Genomic DNA, 16881 nt, shown 5'->3' with positions numbered 1-16881 from the left:
CGAAGGGCACAGTAGCCCTGGGCATCCCACAGCAGATAAAGTCATCCTTCTGGGGTATTTTTAATGGCGTGGGGAAAACTCTGATGACATCATGTCAAGTAAAGCATTTGGGAAACTGTATTTGAAGCAGCACGCTCCTTGTAACCATCATAAGCCCATGTGCTGGGTGGAGAAAGGAATGGCTCAGGCGCCCCCTGCCTCTCTGGGTCTTGGATTACATATAGTGCCATGAACTTTATATGTCTCATGCTAGGTTTTATTTTCTTGTGTAACAATGCTTCAGGCAAGCATGCCATATAGGTCTTGGTTTGTGTAATACATTCCATAATGTTTCACAATGACAAAGTTGCCTGATGACGTTTCTCAGATATATTTCTGTCATTAAGTGATATGTGTATATTTAAAAAAAATTAATGTTTAGAAATCCCAAATATGCAGTCAATGTGTGCTGGCTGCATCTGGCACATGCCACCACCAACTTCTTTGCCCAGGGCAGCCATTGTGGATGGGTTTCTGTCCTCTTTCCTCAAGGGCCTGGGCAGACCTTCAGGATCCTTCCTAACAAGCTATCAGTGATCAAGAGTACTTGCTGGATAGAATGAAGCTATCTGGCCATCTTGATCTCGTAGGTTCTGTAGCATGTGGTTACTAAGTTCAACCAAAGGTCTGATAGGATGGCAGATTTTAAATCCCTGATGATCTTGAAGTACACTGTCAGGCTGTTATGTATCTGGGCCATAGCTACATGATTGGGACTGGATGGGGTCCAGGAGCTTCTGGCTTTTCCTGCTCATGCCAGAGTCCCCAGAGATGCTTTAGGGGGCCCTGGCAGAGGCACAAGCCACAGGACAACCTGTATGCTGTGGTGCATGCAGGAATTTACCAGGCTGGCTGGTACCCCAGAGATACTGGAAATGTGCCACTTACAATGCCCAAAGAGACTAGAGAGAAAGAGGACAAACCACCCTGATGAACGCCGAATGAAAGGCATAAAAATGCCAACAGGCTAGCCACCCTGGCAAGATGGTAGACTTGGTCTCTGTAGCAAACAGAGTTGGATTCCCACTCGCATTTTCCAGGATTTTTGGTGGAGAAGCAGACAGCTCTGGAACAACTTCATATCTCACACTCCAATGCCCCTTGTGGCCAGTGAGTCACGGGACTTGCATCTGAGTCATTTCCAGCCACCTGCCACCATGCCGGGACTGTAGCTCCTGGATGTGGAAGATTCTGTGGCCTCTAGACATGGGGTGTGGTAGCTGGCCTTGCAGGACATTGTGTTTTTGGCTCCTGCTGGTGGAAATGTTTTCCACGTGTTTCCCTGTGTTTACTGAGCTGAAGGCATGGAATGCAGCCTGTGGCGAGGGAGCCAGTTTGACAAGGCCTGGCTGCCAGGGCTTAGCCAAAATAGTACATCCAAGCTGGAAATGGAGTCCCTGGCCCAGTGTGAGCTGAGAAGCAGACAGTGCTCCAGCTCCCCACCATGGGAAGGGGACAATAGAGCAATGACCAGCATCGTATTGTGGCCTAGCCTAGCTGGAGGTTGAGGTCCCCATGGGCAGGAGGACTTCTGCAGCCTAGGAAGGAGTTGCTCTGGACAATGACTGCCTATATGTGCACCCTCTTTATAGCAGCACGCCAATGCTTGTTGGCCTTGGCCCCTCCAATACAGTGTGCACAGCACCAGTCATCCCAGAAGTCCAGGGCCTTAGCAAGTTTCCTCAGAGCCTGCTGCCATGACAGGTCAGGGCAGCAGGTAGCCCAGGCTACCCAACATAGGGACATGGGAGTGGGGCCTGGGAAGGAGACTAAAGTGGGGGTCATTGCTTGGCCCAGAAGGACTGGTCACCGTGGGCCTGTTGCTGCTGCCGCTATTCCTGGCTCAGCTGCTTCTTCAGGCTGGCCACCTGGGGATAGGGCAGGGGGTCAGTCAGGTGGAGAGGGACCCCAAGAACAGGGGAGAGCCATGTTAGGAAGGGCTGGAGGAGGCAGCAATCCACAGCTCCCAAGGGGAAGGGGTATGTTTGGGAAAGAAACCAGGCAGAGGGGACTCATCAACAGTTAGAGGGGCTCAGGCCTCCTGTCATGAACATCTGTGAGCATCCTCAGGACAGTGAAGGGATCCTTTTCTGTTCAGGCCAGAGAAGCACCCAGAATAACAGGGTTAAAATAAGTATTGCTGGTGGGTCAGGACACTAGCGTGGGGTGACACTGGACAGTCACTCAGTCACTTCACCCCTTTGTATTTTGGTTTCCTGGCTATAAAATGAGGGTTTTCACCAGCAGTGAAGCCAAGGTTCTGGTGGCTACAGCAGTTCAGTGGTAGCAGGCTCATGTGTGCATGTACATGCATGTGCTGTATGCACATGCCCAAGGTTCTGCACTCTGGTATACTTTCTCACCCATTAAACTGCCTGTGTGCTGCTGTTCTGCCTATGACTACAAAGGACAAGTGTGGGGCCACCACTGCTCAACTGTGCATGGCAGGCAGTCTATGCATGTCATATGGTGACTGTCCAGTCTCACAGCTACCTCTGGCAGGAACTGGCCTTACCACCCACTCAGGGCCCGGCAGTGGAGCTCCATGTTCTACCTCTCATTGAGCTGTGGGGAAGCCAAGAGCTGTGCCTGTGAAAGGGCAAACATACAGGACAAGCCCAGAGCCAAGGCCCCCAACAGAGGTCTTATGGTCACTCCTCTAGGGGTGCAATAGAAGCAAGGGGCATTCTTTCCCTTTGTGCAGTCTTTCCCAGGAGACCAGGGCTGCTAGCCCTACCTGCTTCTCCAGCACCTTCACCCTTTGCTGGTGGGCCTGCTCTCGGGACTCCAGGGCCTGTGTGGCCTTCAGCTGGGCCTCTCGGAGTCTCTCAGCCTCTGCAGTCAGGTCCTGCTGGTGCTGGGCAGCGAGCTCTCGGAGCCGCTGGGCATGGGCCTGCTCCAGCTCTGCCATCTGAGCCTGGAGTGAGAACACAGCATCTGTGGCTTCTGCAATCCTAGGGCCAGGTCCAGTGGGGTGCCTCACCCTACCCTGGGGGCCACGGTTTCTGTTTGGTCATACTGCCTTCTGATGGGGTACTGTCCCTGGCCTAGGTCCAGCAGCAGACCTGGAGCTGGTACACATAGCCCACAGGTCTGGGGTTCAGACCATCTGCTCAGGGCTTTGTTGGGCTGGAACCCAAACTGCAGGCCCCTGGAATAGGCCTTAAATCTGTGTGAACAACATGTCAGATTCCCTTTGATCAGGCTGGAGACTCCCTTTGAGATCACTGAATACTGATGGTTAGCTGACTGGGATGGGTGTTGGTTAATGGAAGAGGAGATTGAAGCCTCAGAGGACCACAGGTGTGGTCCCCACAGGGTGGGGTGTAGGCCTTGGGCCTACAGGACATGTGTAGCCCTGCCCTCCAGACCTGTTTGACCCCCTGTCCTTTGCTCTGCAGAGCCAGACTTGTCTCACAAGGGCTACACACTCCTAAGGGACTGCCCTCAGTTCTGACTCCAGCTCTCTCTCTGGACCCGAGGGGACCCCACTGTTGTCTGGGTCTTGTCTCAGCACCCTCTCATGGACAATGGCCTGTCCAGCTGCCCTTCCTATATGTGCGTACGCACACATGGCATTCACATGCATGTATGGTCCCACCCTGTGGGGACCACACCTTCTGAACCTGCCCCAGGTTCACCTCCAAGTTCACAGAGCACAGAACTTCACTGGCTAAGCTTACCTGCAACTGCCGGCTCTGCCGCAGCGCCCCGTCAACCTCCTGGTGCAGGCTGCTCACGGATTTGTGAAGCAGTTCCTTCTCGGCCCCCAGAATTGCTGCATCCTCCTCCTTTCTCAGTGTCTCCTGCTCTGCCTATGGGTCAGAGTGGGGTTGGGGGGAGGAGTAGACCTGTGGTGGGATGCAGTATCAGGCCAGCCTTCCTCTGGGGAGCAAAGGGTATTTCTGGGATGGACTCTGAATCCCCTGAGAGTTGGCTGAATGTACAAGGGTACTGCCCCCTGCCCAGGCCCACGGGCCTCTGCAGCCAGAGTAGGAATTTAACAAGAGACTAAGAGTCTTCCCTGATCTGGACCAGCAGAAGTCCCTTGGCAAGGGACTCTCCTCCTAGGGTAGTACCCTAAAGTCCATGTCCCTACCCCTTCCTGGGCTCCTCCAAGCTTCCTGAGCCCTGCATACCCCCATGGCCTTCTGCAATGCACAGGACCTTCTGTCCTTGCATACCCACAGCCTGGAGCTGGGTACAGTGGTTGATACAGCTCCAACAAACCTGTGGCAATGACAAGCTGTCCTTGTCATCCATCTAGGGCAGAGCCCTCTTAGTGTCCTACCCCCACCAAGGTGTGTGCAGGACAGGAAGATCAGGCTGTAGGTTAGATTTGATGTAATCATTTTCCATGTTAAGATTGAGGTCCCTTTGCCCTGTAGATGGACTCTGGAGGACAGAGACTGGAATCCTATCCCTCAGAGAGCAGTAGAGGCCCACCTGACAATACAGGGAGCCTTCTCATCCTCATGATGATTTCTAAAACTGACAGGCTCCCGGCTTCAGCTTTACCAGGCTGGCCAGCACTAAGGCAGGACTGGAACCAGGTCTTGCTCTCCAGTCAGGTGGCCTCCATGTCCCCTGCTGTCCCTGCCTGCTGCTTGCCTGATGGGGTCTTATGAAGTGCCATACAGCTCCCCCTTCAGTGCTGGACAGACCTGACTTTGCCATCTGGGATCTGGAGCCCATGTAGGACTCTCAGGGCCTTTGGGAGATGGCCGGTTGTTTGCATGGCAAAGTTATAGGGTCAGGGCCTGAGGACTCTTTTCTTCTTCAGGACTGAGGAAAACAGAGTCCCTTCTAGTAGGAAAGGAACTCTGTTTCTTTAAAAATCCAGTTATACTGCTGGACGCTCATGTTATAAAAAGAAGAGAAAAGTGAAATCCAAAATAAATAAATGTTCACATCCGGGTTTCCCCTCCTGAGACACCAATAAAGGGTTTATGGGTTTGTGGGCCCCTCACAGCTGACCTCCTGGAACTCATTAGCTGTTCCTGCCCTCCCCCTTCTAGGCCCCAAGGACCCAAGGCTGGCACCGTGCCCATAGCTTGCTCTGTTGTCCCCCAGGCACTACTACCTCCCCTGACCCAGCAGCATCCAGGAAAGTGTAACCCCCAACCCCTGCTCAGGCCGGAGAGAATACATCTCTCCCTCCAGCAACAGCAGCAAGATCCTGGTGACTGCACACCCACTTTCCCTTCGTGGGAGGACAGGCATCCTTTGTGGACAAGCTGGTTGGTAGATTTAGTGACTGTTCTAGCCTGCTGGCCCCCATACCTTGGGCAGGTTGGGTGGTGGCAGTAGAGAAGCCTTGGAAGGGCAGCCTATCTTGGGGCTCTGCCTGAGGCCCTCAAAATTTCAGCACAAACACTCCTGCTTCCTTGCTTTGCAGGGTGGAGACACAAAGTCCCAAAGCATCAGGTGGCTGATGCCAGACGGCAGGCCTGGCAGATTCTTTTTTCTTCTCTCCATGTGCCATCAACCCTCTTACCACCTCTCTAGAGTCCCTGCTTTGTGTCTCTTCCATCCCCGGAGAGGCAGTGAGGGCGGCTCTGTGGCTGTGGCCTGGCTCAGAGCACTGCAAGACCAGCTTGGGCTGTGTCCTGAGACCCTCCTATTTTTCTGAAGTATTAGTGGACAAGGAACCATCCACGAGGCCGCAGGGATCCTGTCTTCCACCCTGACCTGTGCTGAGCAATGACCAGGCCCCGCCCTTAACAGCACAATGTCTGATCTCATCGTGTAGTCTGTCTGCTCTGCCCTACAGTAGCTCACTGGTTACCGTCCCTGAGATTGCTGAGAGGGGCCACGCTCTGGAGCGTGGAGTGAGGCCTACACAACACTATACTGGTCATCCTACCTGCTGCCCATGACAGTCAGGGGCTGTTTCTCCCATGAACAGGACCCAGAGGCCCAGGAAGTGGGTGGTGTGTGGACAGAGCTGATCACAAAGTCAGGGGATGTGCCATGACCCACGGTGCCTCGCCTTCCCAAAGCCAGACAAGGTAGGGTGGTAGATGATGCCACCGGAGGCCTCGTCAAGGTGCGCAGAGCTCTGAGGCCGGCTGAGTTTGGGGCCATTGCCACCTCAGGTGCAGACAGTGAAGCCGTTGCACCAACACTCTCCTCTCCCCTCTCCGACTTCCCAGCGGACCTCCCTCCGCACGTCCCAGCAGCCTTCCCGCACACCTCCAGCAACACTGCCTCGGGCGGTACCTGCGTGAGGCGTGTGCGCAGTGCAGCGAGCTCCCCCTGCAGGCGGGCCCGCTCACCGCGCAGTGTTGCCGTCTGCTCCCGCAGGCCTCGCCTCTCTTGCGTGTGCGTCTCGACGGTCTCCTCCTCCCTGCGACTGGACCGAAGCGCCTGGGTAGGGAGAGGGATGTGTGGGTGTGCACCCGGGATGGCGGAGTCCTGGGCCTCTCAAAGCCAGGCATCCTGTCTGAGGCTGGTCTTGGGCTTAGCTAAATTGTGTGCCTACAAATAACCCCTCGTTCTAAAGGTGCCTACAGCGGAGCAAGAAGACCAGCCCTGACTCCCTGGGGCCTCCCTCCAGCCTCAGTTTCCCCGTCTATCATCTGGAAAAGGCATGATGTCTGGGTAACCGTCCGTTCGCACACCGTCCTCCTGCACCTGCTTAGGCTTCAATACTGAAACACTGCTCAAGTAAATGAATGTGAGGTTTTGCTCTGGTGAGCTGGTTCGCCGCCTCCTGGTGGCTGTGTAACGTGCCCTCCTCCTGGGGTCCCTCACCTGCCTCATGGGCTCCAGCAGCCTGCCCTTCTTGTCAAGACCCTGGCGGTGCCTGCTGCTCTTCCCCAGGGCCTGGCGCAGAGCGTCCAGTTGTTCCTAGGGGGAGAAGGACACAGGGCCACCTGGAAATGTGAGTCAAGGCGCAGGACAGCTGTGCACTGGTGAGTGGTTGACAGACCAGCAGGGAGAATGAAGGGTCCCTTGAATGCCCTTTGACTCCATGAAGGAGAGCAGAACAGGCACCAATACCCCAAACCTGCTCCTTGGTCCCTGGGGTTCAGGTCCTTATCCTAATGCCTTTTATTTGTGTGTGTGTGTGTGTGTGTGTGTGTGTGTGTGTGTGTGTTCATGTGGGCTTGTGCACATGCCTGTGCATGTGGAGACCAGAGGTCAAGGTCAGATATCTTTTTTGATTATTCTCACCTTGTTTTTTGAGACAGGATCTCACACTAAACCAGGAACTCATTGATTCCACTAGGCTGGCCAGCCCGTGAGCTCCAGGGATCTGCCTTTCTCTCCCCGACTCCCAGCACTGGGGTTACAGACACACTGTTACACTTGGCTTTTACATGGGTGCTGGGGATCTGAACGCCGGTCCCCATGCTTGCACAGCAGGCACTTTGTCAATGGAGCCATCTCCCCAGTCCTCACCTCCCACTGTGTTTTCTCGTCACTGGCTTACTAGGAAGTGTCCTCTGCATAGACTAGTGCCTGGCCTCCCTTTTGGCCAACCACAGAACAGAGCTGGCTCTGGAAGCCCTCAGAAGCAGGGGCTTGAAGTCCTCACTGGATACAGTGGATTCTGTCACCTACAAGGGGGCTCAGGGTCTGGTGCCAGTTCATGGTGAACTAGGCCACTCTGGACTCTGCCTGTCCGCTTGCCTTTGTCCACCCTGTGCCAGCCCTCCTTTCTGATCATGCTGGCCAAAGCAGCATTACTATGCGCCTTCAAAATTTTGTTGGAACATCCCAAACATTTATCTTCCCTGTAAACTGTGGCCTGCATGTCTCTGTTTCCTCTGAACACACCACAGACAAATAGACAAAACCAAACCACAAGCACCCAGCCAACAAGCAACTGACAAGCCAAAGACGGAAACAAAGACCTACATGAAGCTGACCCAAGCAGGTCATCCACAGTGCCAGGGCCCAACCTCTCCAGGAAGCCTGCACACGACGGCGCACGACAACAAAAAATGACAAATGAAACCCGGGGAACTGGAAGCAAGGGAGAAAATTTGTATAGAAAACCTGCAGGAGGCCTGGGGCTGTAGCTCAGTTGGTGGACCACTTGTCTAGCATGGATGAAACCCTGGGTTCGATCTCTCGCACCACGTAAACCAGGAATGCTAGTGCATCCCTGTAATAATAGCACTTGGGAGGTAGAAGCAGAAGGATTAAAGTTCAAGGTCAGTCTTAGATATATAGTGAGTTCAAGATCAGCCTGGGCTACCTGAGGACCCTGTCTGATAAAAAACAAAGCAAAACAAAAAAACAATTCCTACAGGACCCATATCAAGTCACAGCTAGGGAAAACTGAAAGAGAAAAAGAAAACTTATTCCACTTAAGAAATTACAACAAAAAGACAAGAAAAAGAAGGTGTTCATAGAGAGAAGAGCTGAAATGAACAGACTAGACAAACATGAGAGGGATAAAAGTTGATTATTTGAAAAGATGGATAGACTTTAGGCAAGGCAGATTAAGAGCAAACCAAGCCTGCCACACTGTGGGCAGTGACAGGTGACACACCACCACCCAGTAAGCTGTTGGCACACCAGCACTTGTGTAGTGCATTTGCATACATGTGTAAGACAAGTGCGGCTATGGTGTTGACAGATGCATATGTAAGTCCTCGGTGATGCCTAACTCCCACGCGACGGACTGACTGGACAGACAGATCGGCCAGGGATGGGAAGAGTCAGCACACAGGGCTTTCAAGGAAAACTAATTCCTGTGCAATTGTAATCATCCAGGTGATAAAGCCAGAAAGCTCAACAATTCATTTTAACTAATTATTTATTTTCGGTCTTTATGAAGACAGGGTCTCCCTGTAGCCCCAGTTGGCTTGGAACTCACTACATAAACCAGGATGGTCTCAAACTCACAGAGATCCGCCTGCTTCTGCCTCCTAAGTGCTAAGATCAAAGGCATGTGCCACCATGCCCAGAAACAATTCGTTTTATACGTGATATATTCTTAGTACAAATGAATCTGAAAACTATATCATTAATAAAAGAATTACAGCTGCAAACATGTGACAACCATGTGAGTTACCAACTTCAACTATGGCATCATGTCCATAGTGTGGGCCCCAGCAAATGTGTGCCTCCATAGGCCAGGTGCACCCAGACTTTGCTTCCAGAATTTGGGCCTGAGGCTTCCTCAGGCTGGCAGGAGGGAAAGCACTGGGGGTATTCAGAGCCAGTGGAGCAGGGGAGGCCTAGGCAGGAGTCCAAGAACTCTTCAGGCAGTGGGCTGTGACCTGGTGTGCCAGTTCATAGAGAACATTAGTGGCTTCTTCACTAGGGTGTGAGGGTATGTGTGTGTGTGTGTGTGTGTGTGTCTGTGTATGTGTGTCTGTGTGTCTGTGTGTGAGTGAGTTCTTGGCTGGTTGCCCAGCCTACTCCTTTGCTTGAAAGCCTGGGTAAGCTGCACATGCCCTGGTACTATATCCCCCCAGTCCTGTGAATGTGGCTATATACACATGGTCATTTGGCTAGGTCCTGGGGTGGTCCTGTGTGCCCTGTTGTTCTGCTGGTCCCAGGGTAGTCCTGCGTGACCTGTCGTTCTGCTGGGTCCCAGGGTAGTCCTGTGTGCCCTGTCGTTCTGCTGGTCCCAGGGTAGTCCTGCGTGACCTGTCGTTCTGCTGGTCCCAGGGTGGTCCTGTGTGCCCTGTCGTTCTGCTGGGTCCCTGGGGTAGTCCTGTGTGCCCTGTCGTTCTGCTGGTCCCAGGGTAGTCCTGCGTGCCCTGTCGTTCTGCTGGGTCCCAGGGTAGTCCTGTGTGCCCTGTCGTTCTGCTGGTCCCAGGGTAGTCCTGCGTGACCTGTCGTTCTGCTGGTCCCAGGGTGGTCCTGTGTGCCCTGTCGTTCTGCTGGGTCCCTGGGGTAGTCCTGTGTGCCCTGTCGTTCTGCTGGTCCCAGGGTAGTCCTGCGTGCCCTGTCGTTCTGCTGGGTCCTGGGGTGGTCCTGTGTGCCCTGTTGTTCTGCTGGTCCCAGGGTAGTCCTGCGTGACCTGTCGTTCTGCTGGGTCCCAGGGTAGTCCTGTGTGCCCTGTCGTTCTGCTGGGGTCCCAGGGTAGTCCTGTGTGCCCTGTCGTTCTGCTGGTCCCAGGGTAGTCCTGTGTGCCCTGTTGTTCTGCTGGTCCCAGGGTAGTCCTGTGTGCCCTGTTGTTCTGCTGGTCCCAGGGTAGTCCTGTGTGCCCTGTTGTTCTGCTGGTCCCTGGGGTAGTCCCGTGTGCCCTGTTGTTCTGCTGGGTCCCAGGGTAGTCCTGCGTGCCCTGTCGTTCTGCTGGGTCCCTGGGGTAGTCCTGCGTGACCTGTCGTTCTGCTGGTCCCAGGGTAGTCCTGTGTGCCCTGTTGTTCTGCTGGGTTTTCTAAGTAGCCTTTGTGCTCCAGTTTTCTGCTGGTTCCTCAGGGGCAACCCTGTGTGCTTTGTACTTCTGGGCCCCAGGGTAACCCTGAGCACATTCTACTAGGTTCCTGTGGGTATCTCTGAGCATCTTGATGTTCTGGGTCCCAGGGCAGCCTGTGTGCCCTGTTGTTCTGTTGGGTACCGGAGTGACCCTGTGTGCCCTGTTGGGTACTGGAGTGACCCTGTGTGCCCTGTTGTTCTGTTGGGCTCTGAAGTGGCCCTGTGTGTGCTGTTGTTCTGCTGGGTCCTGGGGTAGCCCTGGCAACGGGAAGGATTTGCTCTCAAACAAGAGTTGTAGTGTTTGCATAGCACAGCCTACAATTTAATTAGAAAAATATGTTTTTAATTAACGTTTTTCTTGACAAACACATTGGCTTATGTGAACCGATGGGGGGAAAAATCTGTTTGTGAAAGTGAAAGAGGTTGTGTGCTTGGTTCAACAGCACATACACTAAAATTGGAATGATACAGAGATTAGCATGGCCCCTGTGCAAGGATGACACGCAAATTCATGAAGTGTTCCATAATTTTTTTTAAAGAAAGTGAAAGAGGTTGTGTAAAATGCAGAGCTTGCTCTGGAACATGCCCTAGGTTTGGCAGAGTCTGGAAGGGCACCAGGCCAGCCCTGCAGGGATCGGCAGCTATCCAGCTGTGGCGAGGGGCACTGTGAAGCCAAACCAGTGACTATGTCCCCAGGCTCCCAGCTAGCCAGAAACACTGAGCCTTTCTGATGGATTTACTGTTTGTCAAAAGTGGGGGGGGGGCTCTTATGAGGGGGTGACATTATGCATCCAAGCTCTCCTAAATGCTCACAGAGACTCAACAGGTCACAAGAGCTGGGGGAAGCCCTTCTCAGAGCTACAGACCAGGGACCCAAGGGATCTCCAAGGGAAGATAGGAAAAATGGCACTTTGCTAGAATTATAAGAAAAAAAAGATGAAGTGACTATGGACAGTGGAGAGATCCCTAGAGTTACTCTCTGCAGCTTGGTGGAGAGAACCCTCAGGGCCCAGGGAAGCTGGCTCCATGGCTGAGGATAGAGGTGGGCAGCTATGCCCCTCAGGGCCTAGGTCTTCCTGCAGCAGCCTCTGGAGTGGGTGGGATTGCAGACCTGTGAGAAGATGTTTTTTAAAGTCGGAAGAGCTGTAATTTAGGAAGGTAGCCATGATTCAACTAGCAGAGCTGGCTACCAAGGGCAGACAGGTGATGGGAGGAGCCTCAGCAAGGCAGCATTTTGGCAACTTTTTCTCCTCCTCCTCCCCCGCCTCCTCTTCCTCTTTTCCTCCTCCTCCTCCGCCTCCTCTTCCTCCTCTTATTCTTCCTCTCTCTCTCCTCTCTCTCTCTCTCTCTCTCTCTCTCTCTCTCTCTCTCTCTCTCTCTCTCTCTCTCTCTTTTTTCTCACATACTTCTATCTTTTTTATATGAAAGGAAGCCAGGTCGCAAAGCGCTCTACTGATTGTGAAGATCCTTAACCTGAAGTGTTCTCTTCTGACATCTGCCCAACTGTCAAGCCTGGCACCATGATTCACATGTAACATATGACCTGAACAGACTTACAGATATCCCTCTTCCACGGGTTCTATTGAAGTCTGTTTACTTCAACACCTTGTTCTCTCTCTCTCTCTCTCTCTCTCTCTCTCTCTCTCTCTCTCGCTGTCTCTCTAGGTTCTCACATAATCCTAGCTGATTTGGAACTTGCTATGTAAAGCAGGCTGGCTGGCCTTGAACGTGTGGCAGCCCTCCTATTTCTTCCTCCTGAGTACACACCACCATACCCAGACTTGGAAACAGTTTTGAATTTCAAAGGCAAATGGACCTTCTGGCCTCCACCCTCGACAGAACCCCCCAAAATGCACAGAATCATCATGTTTCTTGAATGCATCTGAGATGAGGGTCAGAGGGTAACGAGGGGACTGAAATCTAAGAGAAAGCAGGCCCCTCCAGGGGAAAAGGGGACACCCTGTGTTTTCTTCACCAGTGGTGTAAGGGTATAGGCTGGAATGCCTTATGCTGTTGTAGTTACATGCCAGGCAGGTCTACAACCCCCTGCCCCCCGCCCCACCAGGTTACCCTAGTGCTGTGCTGAGATCATGTTAGGTAGCACAGATAAGGTGTGGGGGATGTTAAGACTACTGATCTGTTGGTGGGTTAACCAAACCCAGGCTTCCCCATATAGCCACACGAGAACTTTAAGCTGTGGTGGGAGGGGAACAGAGACTATCTTGAGATGACCAGCTGCCATTGTCCTTCTGTGAGACAGCCCCAGAGGGCCCATGGGTGAGGGCCTGAGCCACCCCTAGAAGCTAAGTGGCACTTGGCGTATGGCAAGTAGAACTTCAGTCCTAGAATGGCAAGAAGCTGAACTCTACCAACCCCTGGTAAGCCAGGGGACTTCCACAGGGCCTTGGGTGAGGACATTGCCAGTTCTCTCCAGGAGGGGCCTTCTGTGCCAGTCCCTGAGAATAGGCTGCATGTATAAGAGAGGCTTAGGTCATCAGTTTGTGGTCACAATCTGCACAGCCATGGGAAGCTCTTGGCTAAGTGCAGGCCACAGAGGGTAGAGAGCCTGGGTCTGTGGCAGGAAGGGATGTGGAAACCCACTGCACAAGGAGGGGCTATGGTGAGGGGCAGCCTCTCCGCAGTTGGTCTGGATAAGGTTCTTCCAGGAACAGATCTTCAGCCCCCAGGGCAGAAACAGCCAGGAAGAGAAAAGACAAAGACCCCCTCGGGGTCACAGGAAGTAGACCTAGCCCAGCAGTGGGAAGATCAGCACAGGCACCCTGAACTCTGAGTTAGAGAAAATGCTCCAGGAAGGCTGTAATCTGACCCCCAAAAAGGAGGCCTGAGAGCTGGTGTGGGGAGAAGGAAGAAGGCACCTCCTCTGGTGGACAGGCAAACCTAAGTTCAAGAGAGCCCAGTGAAGCCGCATGGACACAGTAAGAGGAGAAGCCATACCACATCCATCATGGCGCTTCTCAGTGGAGTAAATACTCCAGAAAAGGCAAAGGCTCTAAGGGGAATCGAAACCAAAGCCACGCAGGTGAAATAAATGGAAACGTTAAGAGCTAAAATGCAGCCGCTGAGCGGGGCAGAGCCTGATGAAGCCAGGAGAGTCAGCAAATGGGTTCTGTTTCAATCCTGCATTTGTAAAGGTGGACTTAGAAAGTCCATTTCAAATCGCATAGCCTACAAGTGATAAGCTATTTTTAGTTGTACTCACAGAACACACACTCACACACACACACACACACACACACACACACACACACACACACACACACACACACACACACACACACACACACACACACACATATGTAAAATGGAACTCCACCTAGCCCAGCCTGCCACCTCTGACATCTCAGATCCTATCCCCACCCCCTGTCGCCTGAGTACTGTCAAAGTCCCCATTCAAGCAGCCATTTGAGCCCTTCCATGCTACCCTGTTGCCCTCCAGCTGCTGTGCTCAGAGGGTTTTGAAACTCGCTTTCCTCTCACTAACCTCCTGCAGATGAGGAAACTGCTCCTGAGGCACTGTGGCCTCTGTCCTCTGCCTTCCCTTCCTCTGCAGGAGGCCCCTCCCCAGAGGCTGGGACCCCTGCTCATCTGCCTGATGTGTACAGAAGGCCTCGGAGCCACTGGGCTCCCAAGCTGAGCCCTGCACAGAGAGCGTGAGTGAAGGCCTGGGTGGGTGGAAGGCCCCTGCTTGGCTACTGTAGTTGCCTCTGTGACTGAAGCCTGAATGGAAGCCCATGGGATCCGGTGGGCCTTGCCTGGCCCACTGCTTCTGAAAACCGTCATTTACCTGCAGCTCTGCTTTGGAGTGACCCCTGGGGATGGTAACCTGTAGCTTGTACCATACCACCCCATGCCCACCCACAGCTACCAACTACATCCTTCCAGCAATGAATCCAGGAAACCCTGGTTTCCTGGTATCTGGGGGTAGCCTTCCACCTGGGCATGCTCTTCCCACAGCACACCTCTGAGCCCACCTGGAACATCTGGGAAGACCTTGTCTGTCCTCCTGAGCCCTGCCGCTGCCCGAGGAGCTCAGCACTCCTTTTATTACTCACAATTGTGTCCTGTGGTGGGGTCCCTTCCTGAGACAGCAGAGGTTGGGGCCAGACCCTGTCCCCCAAGCCTGACTGTTCCCTCTGTAGGCTCTCTGGGCCCCAGGTCCTCATCTGAAATTGCAGCCCTAGTGGCAGCTCCACAGCATAGCACGCAGCATAGGGACTCCCACACAAACCCTTCTGTGTATGAATGATACAGAATGAAAAACTGGCTTGGAGCAACAGCAATGCTCTAGGAGGAGCCCAGAGCTAGGCAGGGCCTCCCAGGCCTGCTGGTGTGGCCTCTGTCAGAAGAATGGACCTAGGAGGCTAGAGTCTAGCCCCAGCTCTGCTCCTTTGCCACTCTGTTCCCACAGCCAGACCTCAGTTTCCCCAATTTGTAAAAGAAGGTCTAGGATCACCAAGGCTCATGTTGTTCTGATGACCACCTAGTTTGCCTGCTGCAGCCCAGCCTGTGTCCCAGGCCTACAGAGATCCTGTTGTACCCACTAGTTCCACCCCTTACCTGCCTGCCCTGTGGCAACTTCCCAGCAGCCCCACCTGCAGCCTCCGCTTCTCCTGGCCTGCAGTCCTTGTACTCCTCAGGTGCTCTGCTTCCAGTCTTTGGAGAGCTTCCTTCTGCAGGGCCTGAGCTGCCTGGGCGCTGTGCAGTGCACTCTCTGCCCTGTGTTGGCCTGTACGGAAACAGTGTGGCTTGAGGCTCCCAAGCTGGGAGATCAAGCTGGGTTGCTGCTACCTGGGACTGCCCCTCCTTTCCAGCTCATAGGCTCTGAATAGACTCAGTTAGCTGAGGCAGGTGTCGCCTGGGTCCAGGGAAGGGAGAGGCTCCCCATCTCAGGGGGTATATCTAGGCACCAGGGCCCTCCTCTCCATCTCTGTCATCATTCCTTCCTAGGCCCTGGGACACACCCCTGGGCTGCCCCTTTAACTGGGGGGAGTAAGTTTAATGTGGTTGGGTAAGAGCCAAGCAAGGGGCCTCTTTGTGGAGGTGATAAGGGGAGGACTGTGGCTGTCTGGGAGGGAGGAGGCCAGGCAAAGGCCGAAACTGCAGTTGCCTGAGGGGGTAACTTCTAGAGGCTGGGGCTGGGCGGGACTGTTCAGGCCTAGAGGTCTCTGGACTCCACCCTTGTAAGGGAAGCCACCACAGGGAAGGGTGACAACTGAGCCAGCCTGGGGATTGGGCACCGCTCCATGGGGAGCTACCCTGAGGCTACACACTCAAAGCGGGTAGGGAAGGGACATGGAAGGGCTCCCTCATGGGAAGGAAGGACTCACCTTCTTCTGCATCTGCTAGGGCCCTCTGTAGCTGTTCCACATGGCTCTGGATGTGGGCATGTTCACTCTTTGCTGTGCTCAATTGGCTTCTCAAACTGGACACCTGGATGCAGAAGTTGTCCTGGGCAGAAAGACTGAAGTCAGCAGGGTGGACTGAAAGGCAAGAGGAGGGCCAAAGTATCCACCGGGGGCTGTGGGCAAGACAAGCAGCGCCTAGTGTAGCCTGGGTCCTTGGGGCAGGGCAGTGGGATGAGGTGGGCCACAGGTTGTAGGCAAGGCCAGCTGTGATGGGTGGCTTAGCTGACTCACTGACCTGGAAAGGGCACAGAAGCCAGACAGAGGGCTAGAGCCGAAGAACTTAGGTTTAAGACATACAAATGGAGTGGGGAACCGGCAGAGGTGGCCACAGGTTGCTGGGGCAGTGAGTCAAATTCTAGAGCTGAGAAGATAGGATCAGGCCTTCAGGCCTAGCACTGAGGGATGAGGGAGCCCAAAGAGAAGGGGTTGAGAACCTCCGAGGACTTGGTGACTCTCTCCCCTGACCCTCTTCACTCGAGTTCTGAGTCCAGCTGCTACCTGGTAAGTCAAGAGGGGACAGAGCCATGGTGCTCTGGTAGAGTCCTGGGGCCAGGGGCATCTGTGAGCAGCCATGAGGGAGAGTGACCCCATGTGAGATGCCATGGAGAACACTGAGGGGGACCTGACCACGTCTGTCATCCAGTGGCCTCAGCCTCTGGGACTCCTCAGCAGGGCCAGCTCCAGGGCATTTGCTGCTCACTCTGAGGGACAGGGTGGCCCTAAATCATGTGAAGCAGTTGGTTTGAGAGGTGAAGTCATTCCTAGTGTTTTTCACTAAGGGACAGCCTGAAAACTGACCAACAGAGTTCTTTCAGCAGGTCCAGGAATGGACAGACAGACAGACAGAAGTCTTGAATGTCTGCATCATTTCTCCCTGACTTCCAGAGCTCCTGGGATATATGCCCGTGTGTGTGTGTGTGTGTGTGTGTGTGTGTGTGGGGGGGAGGGGGAGAGAGAGGGAGAGGGGGGGGGAGAGAGAGAGAGAGAGAGAGAGAGAGAGAGAGAGAGAGAGAGAGAGAGAGAGAGACTG

The 16881-nt window shown here is 53.8% G+C and overlaps 1 protein-coding gene and 1 non-coding gene across 2 annotated transcripts in view; one reads left to right on the top strand and one right to left on the bottom strand.

Annotated features, from left to right (window-relative positions):
* Positions 1-247: 247 nt before the first annotated feature.
* Crocc2 (ciliary rootlet coiled-coil, rootletin family member 2) overlaps positions 248-16881 on the bottom strand; it is a 65308-nt gene continuing 48674 nt past the window's right edge. The window contains exons 27-32 of the mRNA XM_017797162.2: positions 15774-15894; positions 15039-15172; positions 6796-6891; positions 6262-6408; positions 3723-3854; positions 248-1907 (exon numbers count right to left, since the gene is read on the bottom strand). Coding sequence (XP_017652651.1) covers positions 1872-1907; positions 3723-3854; positions 6262-6408; positions 6796-6891; positions 15039-15172; positions 15774-15894 — 666 coding nt within the window. The 3' untranslated portion in view covers positions 248-1871. The remainder of the gene's footprint in view (positions 1908-3722; positions 3855-6261; positions 6409-6795; positions 6892-15038; positions 15173-15773; positions 15895-16881) is intronic.
* LOC115069617 lies at positions 10853-10956 on the top strand. Its single transcript, XR_003848870.1, has one exon. It is a non-coding gene; the product is annotated as a U6 spliceosomal RNA (small nuclear RNA).

The sequence above is a fragment of the Nannospalax galili genome, unplaced genomic scaffold, assembly GCF_000622305.1.
Source record: "Nannospalax galili isolate Female #2095 unplaced genomic scaffold, S.galili_v1.0 scaffold453, whole genome shotgun sequence".
NCBI classification, from domain to species: domain Eukaryota; kingdom Metazoa; phylum Chordata; class Mammalia; order Rodentia; family Spalacidae; genus Nannospalax; species Nannospalax galili.
The sequence above is the reverse complement of the archived record's forward strand: the minus strand, read 5'-3'. Positions and strand labels throughout refer to the sequence as shown.